Here is a 21529-nt window from a genome sequence, read left to right as displayed (position 1 = left end):
TGGGACAGTGGGACTGTGGGACAGTGGCACTGGGGGACTGTGGGACTATGGAACTATGGGATAGTGGGATTATAGGACAGTGGGACTGTGGGACAGTGGGACAGTGGGATAGTGGGAAAGTGAGACAGTGGGATTATGGCACTGTGGGACAGTGGGACTATGGAACTATGGGATAGTGGGATTATGGGACAGTGGGATAGTGAGACTATGGGACAGTGGGACTATGGGACAGCGGGAAAGTGAGACAGTGGGATTATGGGACTGTGGGACAGTGGCACAGTGGGATAGTGAGAAAGTTGGACTGTGGGACTGTGGCACTGGGGGACTGTGGGACTATGGAACTATGGGATAGTGGGATTATAGGACAGTGGGACTGTGGGACAATGGGACAGTGGGATAGTGGAAAGTGAGACAGTGGGATTATGGCACTGTGGGACAGTGGGACTATGGAACTATGGGATAGTGGGATTATGGGCCAGTGGGGCTGTAGGACAGTAGGACAGTGGGATAGTGGGAAAGTGGGACTGTGGGACAGTGGAACAGTGGGATAGCGGGAAAGTGAGACAGTGGGATTATGGCACTGTGGGACAGTGGGACTATGGAACTATGGGATAGTGGGATTATGGGACAGTGGGACAGTGGGATAGTGGGACAGTGGGACAGTGGGATAGTGGGAAAGTGGGACTATGGGACAGTGAGACAGTGGGATTATGGGACTGTGGGACTGTGGCACTGTGGGACAGTGGGACTATGGAACTATGGGATAGTGGGATTATGGGACAGTGGGACTGTAGGACAGTAGGACAGTGGGATAGTGGGAAAGTGGGACTGTGGGACAGTGGAACAGTGGGACTGTGGGACAGTGAGACAATGAGACAGTGGGACAGTGAGACAGTGGGACAATGGGACTGAAGCCGCTTGAGCACCCGCCGTGCGCGCGTCCCTCCCTCTCCCCTGACATAAATGAGACGTCTGATCCTGAGGATGTTTGTGTTTCCTGCAGCTCGCATCGTATTCTCTGATCCCGACTGCAGCCAAATCATGTCTCGTTCTCCTCACCCAACATCTGTCCCTCTTTCCACACCTGGGGGGGGTCCTACCGCAGGCCACCACCAGGGGGAGCCAAATGTCCCCGTACCACCCGCGGAGGTGCTGCTGGGCACCAACCACCCCACCTCATGCTACCCACCGCAACCAGCACATTCCCTAGAGATCAACAAGCCTAAATAAACACTTAATACTTACATCAAATACACACAAGCCTTAATAAACACTTAATAATTACATAAAACACACTGTGGATTGGTGTGTTTATATGAATAAACAAAAATGGTGTATGAATACAATCATCAATATTAATCGGACAACAAATGTAAGAATTCAAAAAGCTCATAGTGTTGACACCAAACCACTTTCGACCATTGTGTTGTCTCCAAAATCCACGCGCTTTTCCCTCGTCTCCGCTACTTCCACCCTAGGAATTAAAGTATTTATGTATGCATCACCCGGTGACGTTCCTCCATCATATCCTTCTCCGTCACTCCGGGCGGGGGACCGAACAACGTGCGCGGTGGGGAAAAGCGGAGGAAAGTGGTTTACGACGCGTCCAGGTGAAGTCCGTGCTCCGCTGTTCTCCGCTGCGATCTGATTTGGCCCGAAAACGACATAATGCAACGCATTCCCTCTCTCTCTCGAGTTGTATATGTATGTACTCGGTGTGTATATACTCTACATATACACATGTATCGTATATAGCTACAGAAACACCGATACAAACAGTATAAACAGGACTAGGTAACGAGGTGGGGGGCGTTGACGTTATGCGTGAGGGGGGGTGGGGTGGGCACAGCGGTGACGTCACACGCCGCGTTGGCTCCGCGGTGAGAACTGATTCAGCCCCCCCCCCGCCCCCGCCCCCACCCCCCGCCTCCACCCCCGCCCCCGCCCCCGCCCCTCGGTGTTTTGTTGGGGGAAAAGTTGTGTCTCCGTCGTGTGGATGTAGTGTGCTGCGGTTTCTCGCTCCTCGGTGAAGCGGGGCCGCAGGTTGTGCTTTTTGTGACCGCGTCCTTCTCGAGGTTTCGCGGCGACGGGGGCTCGAAAGTTAAAAGTTGCGCGCGTGTGGCTCGGATTTAACCACCCACCCCCCCTCCCTCCCTCCCTCCCTCCCTCCGGTGGCCATCGCTTCACCTCTCGGTTCCGTTAGCAGCTAGCCGCTAATGCTAACTAGCCAGCTAGCCACCGATGCTAACGGGCCACCTATCTGTTGACGCTAACTAGCCACCTAGCCGCTAATGCGAACTAGCCGGTAGCCACCTAGTCGCTAATGCTAATTAGCCACCTAGCGGCTAATCCCTACCTCGCCTCACAAGTTTTTTTTTTTGGAGCGTGTAACGGCGTAAAAACCAACAGTCGCGATGGCGGAAACCAAAATAATATACCACATCGACGAAGAGGAGACGCCGTACTTGGTGAAGATACCGATTCCCGCCGAGAACATCACTTTGCTGGATTTCAAGCAGGTTTTAAACAAGCCCAACTACAAATTCTTCTTCAAGTCCATGGACCAGGACTTCGGGTGAGTGATGGCTGTGCGGAGCCGGGTGATGGTCGGCGGTGTGGCCGTGTGTGTAACGTCCGTAAAGGCTTCCAAGCAAACGCGCTGGATCCGAAACGGCTTTCTGAATTCCACTCCGCGGCGTATTATTCAGCCGCATTTGTGGAAACGCGTAGGAAAAGTGCAGTTTCGCCCCGTGTCAAAATGTCACGAAAGACTCGATCAGAAGCGCGTCGCACGTTATCATCTGTGAAGACCGTTTTTTTCCTCTCCGCGGGGCGGGGGGTTGTTTTAAACAGCCTTTCCAGCTTGTTTCGGCTCATTTCGCTGCGTCCTACTTTTTTTGTTTTGTTTTTAAAGGATCGCAAGTGACTAATAAACAATATGGAATCACGCGAGATGTGTTAAACGTCCCCCGAAACTCTGTCGAACGCCCCCCAAAACTGTGTGCTGTTAAACGTCCCCCCAAAAACTGTGTTAAACGCCCCCCCCCCCCAAACTATTTTAAACGTCCCCCCCCCCCACCCCCCCAAAAAAACGCTGCAGATAATCAGACCCGTCTCAACAATGGAAGCCTCCCTCCTTCTCCCAAATCCTCACTCCATCATCTTCTCAAATCTGTTTCCTCCCCCTTCCCCCCCTTCTTGTTTTTCAGGAGTGAAGCTGTGATTTATTTATTATTATTTGTCTTTTAAACAGTTTGGCCAGGCAGACGCCTTCCCTCCCACCCAGCCCGAAGGAGCCGTCTCCTCTATCAGTTCATCTTTTTTTAATTTTTTTTATATTTACTATTATTTTAAGCCCCCAAATGGAATGCGGGTTTTTTTGGGGGGGGTAAATCTCCCCGGCGACGCCCTGTCAGAGGCTCCTGGTAAAGCTTTTGTATTCCTGGGTTGAAAGGATGCGGCGTTGGGGGATCCTCTCCACGCGGAGATATTCCCAAATGTTCCGCTCCGCTAAAGCGACGCCGTTTTTTTCTTTTAGCCCGGTAGACTGTTTCGGTTTGTTCTGACGCCCCCCAAAAACCGTGTCGAAATGGAGGTGCTCCCCAAATATACTGTTTGATTTTGTCGGTTGCGCCCGTCCGGCCCAAGTTGATGCCGACGTGTGTTCGGTCTGATGAGATGGCAACCCGGGGGCGGAGGTGGCGGGGCGGTGCATTTTTGCGGCAACAAGGTAGAATCCTTAACAAGACTAACTCTGTGATTGGCCGATGACTTAAATTGGGTTAAAGGTGCTGAGTCGAAACTCTTGGTTGCTTGGAGTTTATAAATTTGGGATGCTGAGTGGAGTGCAGAATGCCGCCGCCGCTCGGGTTCTTACTGATACGGTAACAAAACAAATACCGAAATGAACAGGTGAGAGCGGTGACCACGGAACACACTGAGTGTGTGTGTGTGTGTGTGTGTGTGTGTGTGTGTGTGTGTGTGTGTCAACCTCTGTAATTCAGTTACCTGCTGTTTTGTTTAAACACGACCAGGTAGAACACGAAATTCACTTTGTTCCCAAATGAACGTGGAAAGGGAATTGAGTCGCGACTACGGCACATTATGATCGGACCCAATATCTGACCCGATGCCGCTGTTGGTATTTGGGGAAAAAGTTATCAATCCATCCCTCAGACAAACGATTCAGTAGAAAACCATCAATAAACATTTAAATGTGATTTTATTAACGGTGTTTGGGTTTTGTTGCTTCTATTGACATGATATTAGACATTGTCGTGATAGTAAAAAAAAAAGGTATCGAGGGAAGTACTCTATTGTATCGTTATCACTTTATGGTACTGGCATTGGTATCGGTACTGGTATCGTTATTTTTTAAACTATGTCCTGCCTGAGTAGTCAACTATTTGAACAGAAAGTGTCTTGTATAAGTACTCAGTATTGCAAAGTTTGAGTTCTCAGTACTCCGTGTCCGTCTCCCTCGAGTACCAACCGTACCGATCCAACAATGCAACGCTGGACTAAAGAGGTTTCTGCGCGTCTCTTTATTTTAAACAACTGCCCGTTTGTAAACGTTCCCCTCGAATGGAAGCATTTCCACTTTGAGCGCCGATCTACAAAGGAGCACTCAGCTCTCCGGAGGAGCGGCGGTGGAAAGTTTCACGGCTCGGAGCGTATCGTATAGCGACCCGTGTGGCGCTTCCTCTCTCATCCGAATCCCTCCAACCCAGTTGAGATGCAGGATTTCAAACATAGCTCCGAGTTGTCAGCTGTCCAATCAAAGCCGGGGCATTTCCCTCCCTCCCCAGCGCAGAAGTGTGGAACAGAGTGTGTGTTTTCACCCCCCCCCCCCCCCCCCCACCTCCATACGAAGCCAGCTGTCTAATGGAGAGATCTGTGTGTGGCGGGGGAAGAGATGCATGATGGGGCAGAGTAGTTCAGACCCTCCGTATCGTTTTGGTGGGAGCCGGGCGGGGGCCATTTTCTGGGGGTCTGGGTCAGAGTCAACAGCAGGGATGGTGAAGGAGAGATGGAGCGGTGTGGTGCATCTTTACTGGGACCGGGGGATTGTAGAGGAACGGTTAATGAATTTGCCCTGGGTGGGGGGGTGTGTGCGCGTGCGTGCGTGCACGCACGCACGTGTTTGGACTGGAGATTAACGGAACCTGGGTTAAAGGGGTTGAGGGGTTGAGGGGGGAGGGGGTTAGAATTTCAGGTTTCTCAAATGCCAGCGGGACACAGCATATTTGTGTGTGTGTGCATGCGCGTGTGCAATTCAGGCATCTTAGTGTGTGTGTGAGATGGCTCGGACTGAGGTCATTCGTTTGTTCGGGGGGCCAAGGCATGAAGACAATTACTTTCTCGGGGGTAGAGTGTTGCGTCAGTCTGCTTTCTGGATGCCATTCCAAGAGTGCACAGGAAGAGGTATATTGAGGGGGGGCGGGTGGAGATTAAAATGTCCTGAGCTACGCACACCGTAGAATAACGAAAATCAAACACGTCTTGGCAACCAAGAACTTGAGGTGGCTGTCAAGGAAAGGTGGAAGGTGCCCAAAGCAAGTTAAATATATAGGCCTATATACAGCTAAGCTTTCCGTGACAATTCCTCCCCCGTGCCCACAACAATCCGGCCCTATGCTAACACTCGCCCACAACGCCGGCTCCCGACAGCTGCTTAAGAAACCCCGGCGGAGCCCGGGCGGCGCTCACAATGCTTAAGCAGGGGCTGGAAGGCGAGGCTGAAAAGGCCTCTCGAGGGGTTGGAGCGGTTAAGTGTCCCTCTGTGGAGCTCTTGTGCCCCAGCCCCGGTCCCAGTAAACTGCTGTAATAACACGGTGGCGGGCCGCCGAGGAGGAATTACACGGCCGGGGCTGGCTGTTTGTCTTTCTGACAACGCTGAAGATGGGGAGGGGAGGGGGATGTGAGAGATTGATGGATTTAAGGGGTTGTTTGAGAAAAATTACGGCTGTCGAGGACATGCGGTTGTCGGCGAGGGGGGTTTCTTAGCCTATTTACTCGCTTCTGTTTGGTTTCGCCATATGCTGGCACACAGGAAAACAGGCTCAAGAAGAAATACACTTAACGCTTCAAATTATTATTTTTTTAATGAATAAAAGTGTGGATAAGCAATTTGTAAAGAGCCGTAGAGGAGCGGCTTTTAAGTTTGTTTATTCTGTGTCCTAATATCTGCTGTGGAGCTGATTCATGGCGGCAATATATCCTGTTTTCTTAACTCTTTCTGTCTCTCTCTCTCTCCCCCTCTCCCTCTTTTCTACTTTGCAGGGTGGTGAAGGAAGAAATTTCCGACGAGAGTGCCAAACTGCCGTGTTTCAACGGCAGAGTGGTGTCATGGGTAAGAAATGATAAAGGGGTCCGAGACGGTGAAAACGACAACGTTGATTCTTTCTTGTCGGGAGATGTTAGGCGAGCCAGGCCACTTGTGTGGCCTTTCTAGACAATCAGACTTTTAAAACCACAACGGTATGGCAATACCTGCAAGCTCCCCAAGAAAAATCCAAAACCTGCTACTTTTTCTTCGACTTAAGCGACCGAAGTACAATGATCACAAATGTTTCAAATATCTAACTTTTAATTTCCTGCCAAATCTGATACGACGCGTATGGCAAAGATGCACTGCAAGGAGGCAATATCTTTGTTTTGCAATATCTTTGTTTTGCGACATTTTGTTGTTCAGAACGACTTCTTCATCTCTCGTTTTTTTTTCTCCAATCCAAACGCTCCCATGGCCAGAGAAAGGAGGTAACTCCTTGCAACAGGAGGTAATGCACTTCATACACTATGCAGTCTTTATTCTGGGAAACCGTTTTATCTACGGCGGCTGCCAATATCACCGAAAATTCCCAAACCTAGTTGTAGTGGCTTTGATGATATTTTATGCTTCAAACCGCACTTTTCCCTTTCCATTGCTTAAAGCTATCCCTAAGTATTTAACTTGTGCAGTGTGGTTAAAAATGTCTTAGATATGATCTCCTGTAAGGGGGGTGGGCGGGGAGCAGCAGGAAATGAAGTCGCCAGATTCTGGGTTGCACTAAGCTCATAACTTACGACGGGCGTCCAGAAGAGTTTAGCAAAGCAGATTTCACACTCAGAACTGCACTCGGTGCTCCGTTGCTGTGAGAAGTTCCCGGGGAAATTACACGATACCCCAACTATGCGCATCAGAGATATTCTGCCTGCGGAGCATCTGGTGCTAATGGGACGGTCAGCGCGCAGGGGGCGGAGTTGGTCTGCCTAGCACGGTGAACCCGCACTGCCTAATTTACCCGGCTGGCCGTGCACCCAACTGTGTGCGCGCGACGTCCCCTCCCGACTCCACCCCCGCGACTCCTATTAACGTAGAGACAAAACATCGGGACTTGGCCCAGATAGACAGGTTCGTGGCGGAGGCATCTGTTAAGTGCATAAGCATGAGGCAAAAGATTAAAGGAGGGAGAGGGGGGTGGGGGGACAAAGAGAGGAGACCGCCAGGACTGATATGTGATCCGCAGCCCCAGCTCGGGTGGACGGTGATCTCCCACAGGACGGGGTGTTCCGTCGTCTCACGGCCGCTAGCGGGGCAGCAAGACGCCGTTCATTCACTCGAGCAGATTTATTGACTCCTCTGGGTTGAACTTGCTCTGATGCCCTGCGTGTGGAGGTACACAGATATAGATTTTCAAAACACAGTAGGGAGTTTAGTACTGAGTTTTGGCCTCCCGTCCACGCAAGACTGTGTTTTGGGTCACTGGAAACAAAGCTTTTGGAAAACGCCTTAGAGGGTGGGGATTTTTCAAAATCCTGTTTTCCATGTATTGGTGTGGAGAACCTCAACTTGTGCGTTTGCGCGTGCGTCAGGAGCCTGCGAGCGATGGCCACCGACCAGTTTGTTTACATGTGGTCAGTGCTTAAGTCTCTCCAACGTTAGGAATCCCGTCCAAACAGTGTTGTGTATGAGTTTAATGATGCCGTCGCTTAATACTGTACACATGCTCCTCATGTTCTTCTGCGGTCTTTCCCATCACGTTTTATGACATTATGGCGTGTTTTAAATTGTTTGTGCGTTTTCTTGTGGATGGTACAGATTTTCGCACAATGGTGTGGACAGGAGGGGGGGGGATGCATTTTCAGAAATATTCATATACGTGTGGACATGGCCCGAGTGTTGCAGTACTTGCTTGTAGCAGGGTTGGGCAATATGTCCAAATTTTACTACCCGCCACCGTCGATACACTTATCGATATACTTGCTGGGGGAGGAGGGGTCGGATTGATGGTGCCCCGATGAGCTTCTCCATGCGCCCCTCTCCCACTCTCCCTCTCCATTTTTCCCGTGGGTGCTCGGGCCCTGATGCGCCATGTGCAGTGTGTACAGGGCCGCTTGGGTGGAAAAAGGATTTTCAGCGAATGCAGTCATTGAAGAGCACGCTGTGAAAAAGAATGCAGAATCGTCTTTATGGGATGAATTTGGTTTTAAGACAGATGCAGCCGGCAAGCCGGAGGATGTAAATTAAGTAATTTGCCTTCATTGTAAACGCGACCCAGGACGGAGTGCCGGGTCTCACCGGCCGCAAACAATCGCTTAATTAGGCGTTTGTTTTTTTGTTTTCGATTTTTGATGGCTGCTTTCTAAAATCTCACAACAAAGGATAAAGAGTGGAGGAGTAAAATAAAATGATCAAATCGTGTAATTATCCCGGAGAGAAGGAGCTGTCTTGGTCTCCGCTCCCCCGGCGGTGGAGGTGGGCGCCCTGGGCCCGGCCCTTGACCCCACAATAACTGGTGTGTGTGCGCTCTTCACTCTGCCGCCTTGTTCTTCCAATACCTGAACCCAACCTGGTTCAGAATTACCTGGAAACGGGGTTTCCGGTGACTTGTTTCTTCTTTTTGGGGTTTTTTTCCTGACGTGGAGAAAAGCACCGGACTTGGTTAAAGCGGTGACATGGGACACCCCCCCCCCAAAAAACGCCCATGGACTCGCCAGTTGCCGAAATATTTGTCCAATGGCCCAAGCCTTGCTTGTTATTGGAACAGTGTGAAATGTGTAGAACTTTTGGAAGCCTCAGATGGGTGTGGCCCGATTGTACCAATTACTCAATTTACTAATGAGTGTTGCACGGAGAACAATGCTTGTACTTGGCCCGAAACCGCACTTGTGTACTTGTAAAATAGCTCGGCAACCCAAACCTGATCCCACTGTAAGTTAATTGCGTTCAGTTCCCATTTGATGTTTTTATTTTTGGACAGTTTGAGGATATATCTGGTTTTATTTAAACAAAGCAGCGAATGACTGAACTACCCAGAATGATCAACAAACATCTGTCCGAACTCTTACTGTAACTGAAAATGTCAGTATTTGTATCGGTACTCTGTATCCAAGATGGACAACTCGGTGCTCATTAGTGGTTCGCGGGTTGACTCGTGACCCGCAGGTCCCGCGGGTAGATCTGTGCTTTGGGCGGGTGGCAGTCAGCAATAAACGTTCAGAATAATTGCGGATGGGTTACGACAGAAGAGATTTTGATCATTATTATTATTTCTTTTTTTTTTTCTTTTTTTTTTTTTCAGGGGTAGACATTTACTTCAATGTAATATTAAGTCTACAATAAATATGGGGTGGAAATTACGGGGGGGGGAGTGGTGTCCAGACCCTGTTTCCTGGGTAAAACAGAGAGTTGTCCTCCTCAATATATCATTGTCATAAATTTTCATCATAAACATAACTATATAATTTATTTATTTTAATTTAAATCGCGGCTCCCTCTCTGACGGTACCGACTGTGCACCAGCGATGGGTCACCTGGATCGATGCGCAAAAACAGTGTTTTTATTTTAGAGGTAGGTTATTTTATTTTACTCCCGTTTCTTTATGTAACGAAACAAGCACTGTGCATGATGGGGTGCGGTTATACGTTGCTTTTCACGGCGGCAGAGAAAATTCACAGCCCTAGGCGCTTTGCAAATGCCCGAACGTTTGTGTGCACACACACTTTGGTTGTATAACAGGGAGAGACGGGTTAAGTGTGGGATAGCGTTTCACTATGCCCCTGAGACGTCTACCTGAAAAGAATACCACGTTTGTATGTCAAAGTAATTGACATCTTACTCCGCTGGCTCCCGACTCCCCTTCTACTTCTCACCCTCTACTCGCATCGTCCAAACTCAATATCTCATTGTTCTGTTTGCCCCCTCTGCTATATTCTTTTCCTCTTTCATTTCCACTCCTCTGTGGCTTCCTGTCCATTACCTGAGCTGCTAACCTTCTCTCTCTCTCTCTCTCTTTCTCTTCTGGTCAGCTGGTATCTTCGGACGCTCCGGCAGCCGAGCCCCCGGTTGCTGTGGTCCCCCCACCGGAGGTCATCGCCCAGCCCTCTCCCCCTCCTCCGCCACTGCCTCCCCCGCCTACGGAGAGGACTGGGGGCATCGGCGACTCCAGGCCTCCGTCTTTCCAGTGAGACACACACACACACACACACACACTCTTCACACCCAAAGCAATGTTTATTTCCACCTTGAATGAGTCGGGCGTAGATACATTTTCAGTCAAAAGCTGTACACATAACGTAATTTCGCATATGAGAACACGTCTCCACGCCCCTCTCTTTGTCATAATACTGTGGGTACTGTATCTCGGATTGCCTAAACGGCCCCGAGTATCATTTTTCTGACTATTACAGTGAATACAACAGCCCATTTGAAGTTAATCTCAGTCCGGGCCGCCCTCTCTCATTAACGTCATCGGCCTTGGGAACTACTTTCTCACCGACTCTGTTGTGACTATGTACCAATGCCCAACTGTTCTGATAATTTCGGCCCGCGCTTTCATTCACACATGGTTATCACATAAGTAGAACCTGGACTGGCGTTTAGAGGGAGGTGTGTTGGGGCTATTTTTATAAGGAATGTGAGATTGTGTCCCGTGCTTGCTCTCCTGTTTTATTTCAGACTGTGTTCCTTTGTGTGCGAATGGAGTAATTGCATTTTGACGTTCTTGCATTGAGATCTCCATTAAGCCCAGGCTATTTATCACACGCAAGACAAAATGTTCTTGTCACCTGATCTTGGAGGTGATAAGCCGCTTTTCTACTAAGGTACAGGAACTAAGGAACTGTTAGATTTGATACGTCATTTTTGGCCCACGGCTCGGTCATCGATTCATCAGCCGCTCTGTTTCGGGTACTGTTTTTTTTTCTTTCCTAAAACAATAGTAGAGAGGGGAAGCGATTAGAGTGAGTGCCAAACCATCTCTATTAAATCAACGTGTGTTCTTGTGTAGCTTGCGTTTGTCCAATCAGCGTTGTTCAGCGCTACGAACTCTACCCCAAAGCCCTCAGAAAAGTACCACCTCGCTTGCAGCAACTTATTGGGCACCGGGAACTGTTTGCGTGGAGCCACTTTCGGAACAGAGTTCCTCCGCTGGAAAAAGGCCTTTGTCCCCGACATGCTTCCTGCGGTGGAAAAGCTCCCGTAGAATGACAGGTTCTTCCAAGGCTAACCAAGCAGCTAAGCAACATTAGGACTATGGAAAATCCAGATAGCGATATCAATAGGCCAACGTAACACGCGTTTCCACATGTTTGAGTTTGACAGTGCTTGCAATATTGCACTAAATCTGATGTTGAAACCCCTGTGCTGATACTGCGAAACATTTTCTCACACTCGTCACATGAAATCAATTGCGACTATATGTAAAAACAAATGGGAATGATTTGGCCCTTATATCGGCTGTGATCGTGTATGCCGTGGACCTCCCGTTTGACCCCCTCCTCTCTTTGCCCCTCAGTCCCAATGCAGCAGGTAGCGTCGAGACCCTGGACGACCAGACCGAAACGGAGTCGGTGGTTTCATTCAGGAGAGAGCGGCCTCGCCACCGAGACAACCTGGAGCCACACGGTGAGCGTCGCCGCGCGGTCGCCTTGTGGGGGTCCTCTCCGATTCCTCATTGAGGATGGTGTGCCATCAAGATTTGGCAGGCTGCCACGCCGCCGAACAATGAACAGCGGCTGATACGATCGTGGAATGAGGACACGCGACCAACAGAGCAGAATGTTTGTTGTTTTGCGAATATGCCCCGACATGATCAAACATGAATGCTCACAGCGAATGTTCTCTCTCATTGACTCCCCGCCGCCGCCCAGGGCCGCGCATTAACGGCCAGAGCCGGCTGGAGCGCCACCTCGCAGGCTACGAGAGCTCCACCACGGTGATGAGCAGCGAGCTGGACACCACCAGCTTCTGTGACTCGGAGGACGACGACACCATGAGCAGGTCAGAGAGGAAGGAACGGAGTAGACGAGTGGCTCGCCACTGCCCTTGCCTCAGGACCCACATTCATCCTTTAGTCATTAAGTCGTGCCCCAAATTGAATTTCCTTAAAAAATAAAGCACAGCATGAATGGTACAGGGTTCCGCAATACCCTTCATACACTGTGTGGCTGGCTTTAACGTCGAAATCCAGAGGGAAGCAAATGATCTGATGAGATTAGCTCTGATTTAATTTGACCTGCTAACGACATTGATGTTATTTTTTTGGGATGTTTGTGATATGAGTTCACGACGGCCACTGTTGGCAGCTGTTGAAAACAGTATTTCAAAATAAAAGCATGGTTTACGAAATCCGATATACTTAAACAAATATACAGATTTCTATTTTTATTTATTTATTTATTTATTTATTTTAAGAAGTGGACATATATTCCCACTTTCCACTCAGAATGGCCCGCAGGTCGACAATCCACCAGTTAAGAACCATTGGAGTAGACTAGAGCATGAAGACCATATATTGGATTTTATAAGAAAGAGGGTGCACTAATCAATCAACTTAAAAAAAGAGTACTGAATATGTGATTTTCCGAAAACAAAATAATCTCCTGGTTTGTAGCTTTAAAGTAGAAATTGAATAGGGCAAAATAAAGTAAGCCTATTAAAGGTTTAAAGTAGGCATGCTTCTATTCTGACCTTTCACCTTTGGTTGACCTTCAACCTTGTAGGTTCAGCAGCTCCACGGAGCAGAGCACGGCATCCAGGCTTCTCAAACGCCACCGCCGACGCAGGAAACAGCGCCCCCCGCGTCTGGAGAGGGCAAGTACAGGCATTGATTTATTTAGTGCTTTTTATTTTATTAGATGGAGCATTAAATCAACAAATTAAGACGGAACGTTTTTTAATTGTTCAAATGTTCATGGCACAGTATATTTCCAGTCGTTCAGAGAGGATTGTAGTTTTATGTGGATGTATTTTGATACGCTAAATATGATATCGTAGTAATGTGGTTTCTCCCAAAATGTAGGCTTCCTCCTTCAGCAGTGTGACGGACTCCACGATGTCCCTCAACATCATTACCGTCACGCTCAACATGGGTCAGTATTACTCTGAGCTTTGATTGAAGTTATTGAACATATTGACCACCACGAGAGGTGATTATGGGCTTTTAACTCCATAGCTCTGATGTTCAACTTGGTGAGAGTTGTTATTCGGATAGTCAGCCACAGGCGGTATGTCTCAACACTCTTGTCCGACCCCCACCAACGCAGAGAAATACAACTTCCTGGGCATCAGCATTGTAGGACAGAGCAACGAAAGGGGAGACGGGGGCATCTACATCGGCTCCATCATGAAGGGCGGAGCGGTGGCCGCTGACGGTCGCATCGAACCCGGGGACATGCTGCTGCAGGTGAGTGGGAGGGGCATCCTCATGCAATAAATCAATGTGATATTGGGACAGGAGACATTTTCTGGTATTTTGGTTATTGTAACATAGTTAAATGACTTTCTGAGTTTTATAGAGTGGTCTAGTCCACGCCTCTGACTGCTTGCTCATAATCCACATACACATCGTCAAGTTATCGCTATTGAGGTATTTGTGGTATATGACTCTATTGATACTGCTCAGCCCTGCCACGCATAATAAGTGACTTCATTCTAAACCCCAAAACCAGCAGCGGCAATAAAGCGCTAATGTTCCTCCTCGGGGGATGTGTGAAGAACATCTAAATGTCTTATTTTGCTTTGCATCCATCGTGGTGTCGGCAGACGCTGCAGTGTTTCCCCTGGAAATCTTCTATTGGCAAGTGGGAGTGGCGCAGGAATGTTGTCGACATGTAGCGGTGGCTGGGGTGTTTAGTAGCTTTCTGGCAGGCTCAGTCCATTTACCTTGTCTCCGAGCTCTAAGTAGTCCGTTTTACACTGGTAATTATGTTCTTTAAAAGGGCACGCGGAATTTATCCAATGGAAACAGAGTATCCCGCGATGGCTCTCCTTCCATTGGAATGTGAAGTAATCTTCAGGGGAAACAAATACTGAATTTGAAATGCTGCGCGTTGCAGCCGCTGTTACGAGCCGCGCGCTGCGGTCTGGGGAGCGCCGAAATACCAGACGGTGCTGTCGACAGCGCTGCCGCTCTCCTGGATGGATTTATTATTCTCCAAAGCCGCATCATGGTTTACATCTGTATTACAACTACACTGTTGGGCATTGTTATAGTTATGTTCCTTAAAGTGGTAATCCATCAGATTTTGCACATCTTAAAAATACCAATACAATATTAAAAAACCAATAGTAGCAAGTTGGGAAAAAATAACGGCGTCCTCGGATGAAAACTATCAAACGAACAAGATATTAAAAAGAACCAAAAGAAGCCCTTTTCCGTTTTTGATCCTCAGCGCCAAACGACCTCATCATGACTGGCTGACCTTTCCCTTCACTCCCTTCTCTCTCAGGTGAACGACATCAACTTTGAGAACATGAGCAACGACGACGCCGTTCGAGTGCTGCGGGAAATCGTACACAAACCGGGGTGAGGGGAATGGCGTCTGTCATCGACGGGGACCGGCTGCGGTCCAGGCCGGCCGTGCCACGTTTTCACCTTCTCCGTTTGTCTTTTTAGGCCCATTATCCTCACCGTGGCTAAGTGCTGGGACCCGTCTCCCCAGGGCTACTTCACCCTGCCTCGCAGTCAGTACCTATGTAATACTTATAGAAATTCAATACATCAATACTTATGTATATACATATAGCTACTGTATCCATAAATGTGATAATAAGTATAATGGAGCCGCTTGCCTGTCTTTCAACCTCCACCCCCATCCATCTAGACGAGCCCATCCGGCCCATAGACCCGGCGGCGTGGGTCAGTCACTCTGTGGCTCTGACTGGGGCCTACCCCCCCTACCCAGGCAGCTCCTCCCTCAGCACCATCACCTCCTCCTCCTCCGTCACCGAAACTGAACGTGAGACCATCTCCTACATCTTCTCTTTCCCCGTCGCTCGCTCTCTCTCTCTCGGGTTGCGTTTCTGGCCACACTGTCCCCTCACAAAGCGCGTCTGGTCTTTTTGTCCGTGTGTTGACATCCCAGGCAGGGATGTCATTGAGTCGTTATCGTAAGACTCGTCTCCTCCATTGTGATCTTGGCACAAGAATGGCTTTTCACATCTGTCCTCCTCCCTTTGTCCTGTCTCTTTTATGTCAAGTGATGGATGTGTCTGTGTCTTTTGATCCCCTCTCCTCTCCTTTTTTTTTTTTTTTTTTTTTTTTTCTCCTTCAGACCCAGGTCCTCTCGTTTCCTCGTCATTTTCAACCGTAATAAACCACTTTTGTACTCCTCTTTCTCTCTCTGTCCAAGGCGTTTGCAGGTCCTTAAAAGGCCTTAGACCCGGTGCATTCACATTTCCCACCGGTTACTAAACTCGTGACAACACCGGTGTTACCGCAAACGCAAACATTTTCAGATCGCTGACGAACAATATCTGTAGACTCTACTAGGTTTGGGCGATCGTGCAAAAATCGATTGCTTGCCCCCAGGCAGTGATTGCCAACTGACGATTTTATCGGGGGAGAGGCGTCTAAAAAGTGTAAAAAAAAAAAAAAGTAGTTTCATACATGTAGGAAACAAAAGAAAATTAATAGGTCTAAAATAAAAGCACAGGCACGGTGCTTGTGTCTGGTGGAGAAATAAGAAAAACTCTGCTTCAATTCTTTGAGTTAGGTTTACCTTTTTCATTTTCCATAGAAGTAATAAACTAGGGAAATAAAATAAATCTAAATCTTTCTCTATGGGAGTAACCGAAAGATAGTAGGAGATATTACAATCACAAGATTTGCATATAGAGCAGGGAAGTGAGATCCGATCGCAAGTGGTTACTGACAGCTCTGATCGGAGAGGGCGAGAGCTTCTGCCCCCTCCCTCCCTCTCCCTCGTCCCCTCTCTCCCCCCCTCTCCCTCTCTCTCCCCCTACCCTTTGTCTTTTCTCTCTCCTTCTCTCCGCCTCCCTCCCTCTCTCTCGTCCCTGCTCCCTCCCTCGTCCCCTCTCTCCCCTTCTCTCCGCCTCCCTCCCTCTCCCACTCTCTCTCGTCCCCTCTCTCTCTCCCTCTCCCTCTCTTTCCCCCTCCCCCTTGTTTTTTCTCTCTCCTTCTCTCCGCCCTCCTCCCCCTTGTCCTCTCTCTCTCTCTCTCTCCCCTTCTCTCCTCCTCACGCCCTCTCTCTCCCTCTCTCTCTCCCCATCCCCCCTGTCCCCTCTCTCTCCCTCTCCACTACAGTTTCAGAACACGGTAAACTGAATTTACGCCGTTTTAATGCTCCAGTTTTTTCCTGGCGGATTAAAAAAATAAAAACAGGTCTGTCATCAATGTCAATCGCGATTGATGATTTCATTGTAAATCTGCCCAAGCCTAGCCTACTGCGCATGTCTTCTGTGCAGAACCCGGGGCGCCGGACCCGGTAGAAGCCGTTTTCTCTGGAACCTCTCACTTGATGGTTTAATTAAAAAAGCGTGGATTGATATGAAAGTTGTTTTTTCTATTTAGTAATTGCATGGAGGCTGTTTGGTTGTTGTAACGAGGAAGCAGATGGAGGATTTGGACGTGGTGGTCTCGCGTGGTGCGGTTGGTCTCGTGGTTGCAGTGGAGTTGCAGCTCCATGTTATTACTTGTATGAATTTTTAGATATAATAACAGACATCAAACAATTTATCATTATAAATTTTATTCTTTGTACATCACCATAGCAACATATCGTCACCCTTGTTTCGTACGACCCTGTTAACACCCTGTTAGTATTGATAACATGCTGAGTATTTGACAAATTAAAAGTTCTGTGTCAATATTTCTATAGTCTGCCGCTGAATCTGATATCTGACCTCATACTTCCAAGAAACCTCCTTGTACTCACCTGTCTCAAGTTCTGTGGAAAAACAGTTCATAGGATCAACTCATTCATAACACACCCTATAAAACTATATACCTGCTGTACTTAAAGTGTTGCTGTACTTATCTGCAGGACTGTGTTGAATAAGAGAAAGACGATTTGTCCAAAATCTGGTCTCCAATTGAATTCAAATATGTCTTTAGCATGTCTTGAATTCCTTCTTCTTGCTTTCTGGCCTGTTTTAGCTTCTTCTTTTTTTAATATATATTAATTCCAGGTTTACACTTATTGTCTATCAGAAGGTTATTGTGATAGAAAATTTTGTTTCTTATTATTTTTATTGAACATTCCCTATTTTTCTATCTTCACGGTAATCCCTTGCTATACTTTATATCATCTTCAGGTTTATTGCAATTGAAACATTTTCTCTTTGTATTCTCATTCTGTTGTTGTTTTTATTATCTGTCTTTAAAAGGTCTTGAAGAATATCATTGCCTTTTCTTCATACCTGTCTGTCTGCTAACCCCTGTCCTCTCCTGTTCTCATTCCTTTAAACACCAGTTCAATGTAAGAATGAACCAACCTCTCTCTCTCTCTCTCTCTCTCTCTCTCTCTCTCTCTCGCTCTCTCTCTCCAGGGTTCGATGACTTCAACCTGTCTCTACACTCCGACATGGCATCCGTTGCCAAGGCAATGGCGTCCCCGGAATCCGGCTTGGAGGTCCGGGACCGCATGTGGCTGAAGATCACCATCCCCAACGCCTTCCTCGGTAAGACCTGAGGCCAGCGGAGATGAGAGCTCTTCGGGGGTTTGAACCACCGTGAGACAACACAGCGCGGGCATTATGCTCCTGGAATTAGAGGCGTGTGACTTCCTGGGGAGGAAGAGGTGGGAGAGAGAGAGAGAGAGAAAAATTCCAGTGCACAAGTGGGAGTGCTGACTGAAAAAAGATTCTTTTTTTCTGTTAAATTGGAATCACCTGCTGGTGAATCACATGGTACAATTACCTAAACTACACTCCCGTCCATTGTTGCATGTTTTGTACGGTGCGTTTCACACCACATTTGGGTTTAACTTGCATTCCATTTGTAATGTACTATGAGGGAATTAGGTTTTGCAGAATGGCAACAGCTTAGCGGCTGTTGTGGTCACGGTGTGTTTTATTCATACAGAGTATCGGCTCCTTCCTTTCCGTCGTTTGCTTATGGTAGGGTTTCTCCAGGGCCCTCAGAACCATTGAATTTTAGGTTGTTTTAATTGGCACGCAAATAAATATAGCTTTTTTTACTTTTATGCCACTATCACAGCAGAGACTTCTAATTGTGTAATAAAACATGTCTGCCTGCAGAATAGATATAGAATCTTAATAGAGCCATCATGATTGGCAATGAAGACGCACGTAGTTTGTGTTGAATTATTGATTTCATATTGATTGTCCTGACGTAGCCTTTAAATTATCTCGATGTATAGATGGAAACATGATGCAATTTAAATAAATAAATAAATAAAAAGTGATCTCAAAGAATTTCTATTTATGTGATATTGTGTCAGCTCAATAAAAGCTGATGGAAATAAATCTGGTTACATTTTTAAAAAATTGATAAGACAAACAATCGTACGCGATGCGATTCAGTGTTGGTCTTTCTGCAACCATGTGAACGGAAGATCCCAGCGGTGAACCCCTCTGTGCCTCCGCCTCTAGGCTCGGACGTGGTGGAGTGGCTGTACCACCACATCGAGGGTTTCCAAGACCGCCGCGAGGCCAGGAAGTACGCCAGCAATCTGCTGAAGGCCGGCTTCATCCGACACACTGTCAACAAGATCACCTTCTCCGAGCAGTGCTACTACATCTTTGGTGACTTCAGCGACTGTGAGAACTGTGAGTAAACCAACAACCTTTTAAAGCCAATATAACAACATGGAAAATCCAGCCAGCCAGCCAGCCAGCCAGCCATCCATCCATCTTCTTTGCTTTTATTTTTATAGACTGGTCTGGTGTTTCCAACCTTATTCATATGTTGATGGTAGAGAGAGCAAGGTTTTAGGGTGTCCAGTCCAGTCCATCCATCGTCATGGATTTTTGGACTTGCAGTTCAAATATAAACTTGATTAAACTTGACGACGACAGTGCGAGATCCAATGGGTGAATGACATCGGTGTCCGCACCCGATGTTGGATCGGACCCATCTCTTGGTTAAATCCTCATCTTCTGGTGATTTCCTCCCAGACATGGCCAACCTGTCGCTGAACGACAACGACGGCTCCAGCGGGGCCTCGGACCAGGACACCCTGGCCCCCCTGCCCCTCCCCGGCGCCTCTCCGTGGCCCCTGATGCACACCTTCTCCTACCAGCCGTACGCCGCTCACCCCTACTCCAGCCAGCCGCCGCCATACCACGAGCTCACCAGCTACAGCTACGCTCCCGGAAGCACTGGCAGTCAGCACAGCGAAGGTGAGGACAGACGTGTCCTTTAGCACTGCATGGATACATCACTTTTAAAGAGTTGGATAAAGTTTATTTGCACATTCTGCTGTGTATTGGTAGAAGTTTTTGGCTTTGTTTTTCGATTGAATAAACAACCAAGTGCTGAACCCGGCGTGACCAGACCTTATAAGTCTGTGGAATGGCCTGCACGATATGATTGGAATCTGCCGTGTGCGGTGACATTGTTCAATATTGCGATGACGATATGAGTTACGATAAATAAACAAATATTGTAGTGTAGCATTACAGAACCCATCTTTCTGCTTTAATAGGTACACTGCTAACATAGACCCCCAACATTGAATAACCTATGCCCACTTAATAAAGAAATGAAATTAATTATTTTGAACATGCTTTTATTTAACTCATTGCACATGAATACCCAACCAATTAAGAACATTAATTACAAAATGCGTATGCCAGAGAGATCGCTGATGAGAGCCAATACACTTGTTGCTTGTTCCTTTATCCTAAAAGTTAGAATGTCGTTGTCTCCTACTGTCCTCAAATAAAGTCCAAAGAGTCCTCACGCTGTCTCAGTCGATGGAAATCACTCCGTGTGGAACTTCCCAACACCACAATTCCATTCAAATGGACTTAATTCTGCATGTGAACACCCTAGAGATATTTCATCAACTTTATGAACTTTTGGGACTAAAATAAAAGACGATTCAGACCCGTTGCTCTGGAGCTGCAAGCAAACTAAAGGATGTCAAAATTTATATTCCTCCCGATTACTATCGACACTGACAATCATATAATTTAATGGTCATTGTATGATCTTTATTAATTTATTTTTTAATAGATTTTTGGAATTTGAAAATTGTTTTTTCAATCTTAGAATCGTGATTCTTAAGTGAAGAGATTTTTTTTCCACACACCCCTAGTGTAAAAAACCATGTAACCACATGTGTAAATACAATTATTTTTCGAATTCATTGGTTTCAGGCAGTCTTTTGCAATCTGTTTTATGAATATATTAAGTTATACACACTTCAACTGCCGATAAGAAACTGCCTTGTGATGTTTTTCTCATTTAACTTAAACCTGGCTGACCCCAGTTTGGGTACTCCTGCCCCACTTTTTTCGTAGTTTTTTTGCCTAATCGACCATTTATATTTTTATTTTGTGTCTCTATGATGATGTGATGTGATGCGTCTTTGAGTCTTTGTTGTCCTGAGCGGCTGTTTCATGTCGGCAGGGAGCCGGAGCAGTGGCTCCACGCGGAGCGAGGGCGAGCGGCGCCGCAGCAGTAAGGGCCCCGGCAGCAGTGCTGGCGGGGGCGAGAAGTCCCCCTCCGCGGCAGGCGGAGAAGGCGCCGACTCGCGCTCGGGCAGTGGCAGTGAGTCGGAGTACTCCACCCGCAGCAGCCTGAGGCGCGGCCACGGCTCGGCCACGCCCAGCGAGCACAGCCACGCCTCGTCGCAGCGCTCCCACCACCACCGCCTGGCGCAGCCGCCTCACATGTCGCCCTACCCGCCGGGCATCCCCCTCTCCTACAATCCCATGATGGTGATGATGGTGCCCCAGCACCCGCATCCAGCCCTGGGCGCACCGCACCCCCATGCCCAGCAGCTGACCACGGCGCCCATGCACCCGGCCCTGGCCCAGCTGCCCTCCTCCACCCCAGGGGGCCCTCCCGGTGCCCCGCCCACCCGCGACCTGGGCTCTGTCCCCCCAGAGCTGACCGCCTCTCGCCAGTCCTTCCACCTGGCCATGGGCAACCCCAGCGAGTTCTTTGTGGACGTGATGTAGTGGGGGGTGGGGTGGGGTGGAGGGGGCGGAGGGCTGGAAGGTTTGGTCTGTCCCGGTGTGAGTGACCATCAATGTGATGCTTGTGTGCCGTTTCCACTTGTTCTGACTGAGTATGTGATAGGAGCTTTTTGAACCACACGGGCCATTTGGGT

At 48.1% G+C, this 21529-nt stretch overlaps 1 protein-coding gene across 1 annotated transcript; it reads left to right on the top strand.

Moving 5' to 3' along the window:
- Window positions 1-2069: 2069 nt before the first annotated feature.
- Window positions 2070-21377, top strand: dvl2 (dishevelled segment polarity protein 2; the record flags this gene model as incomplete). Its single annotated transcript, XM_080022946.1, has 15 exons — window positions 2070-2575; window positions 6283-6352; window positions 10292-10446; window positions 11779-11888; window positions 12134-12263; window positions 12986-13076; window positions 13285-13354; window positions 13529-13668; window positions 14714-14790; window positions 14881-14948; window positions 15089-15223; window positions 17775-17906; window positions 18840-19016; window positions 19365-19589; window positions 20824-21377. Exons 1-15 carry the CDS (start codon window positions 2415-2417, stop codon window positions 21375-21377), a joined length of 2295 nt encoding a protein of 764 aa, XP_079879072.1. The 5' UTR covers window positions 2070-2414.
- Between the last annotated feature and the right edge of the window lie 152 nt (window positions 21378-21529).

This window comes from Zeus faber (genome assembly GCF_960531495.2).
Source record: "Zeus faber genome assembly, chromosome: 22".
In the NCBI taxonomy this organism is placed as follows: domain Eukaryota; kingdom Metazoa; phylum Chordata; class Actinopteri; order Zeiformes; family Zeidae; genus Zeus; species Zeus faber.
The sequence above is the reverse complement of the archived record's forward strand: the minus strand, read 5'-3'. Positions and strand labels throughout refer to the sequence as shown.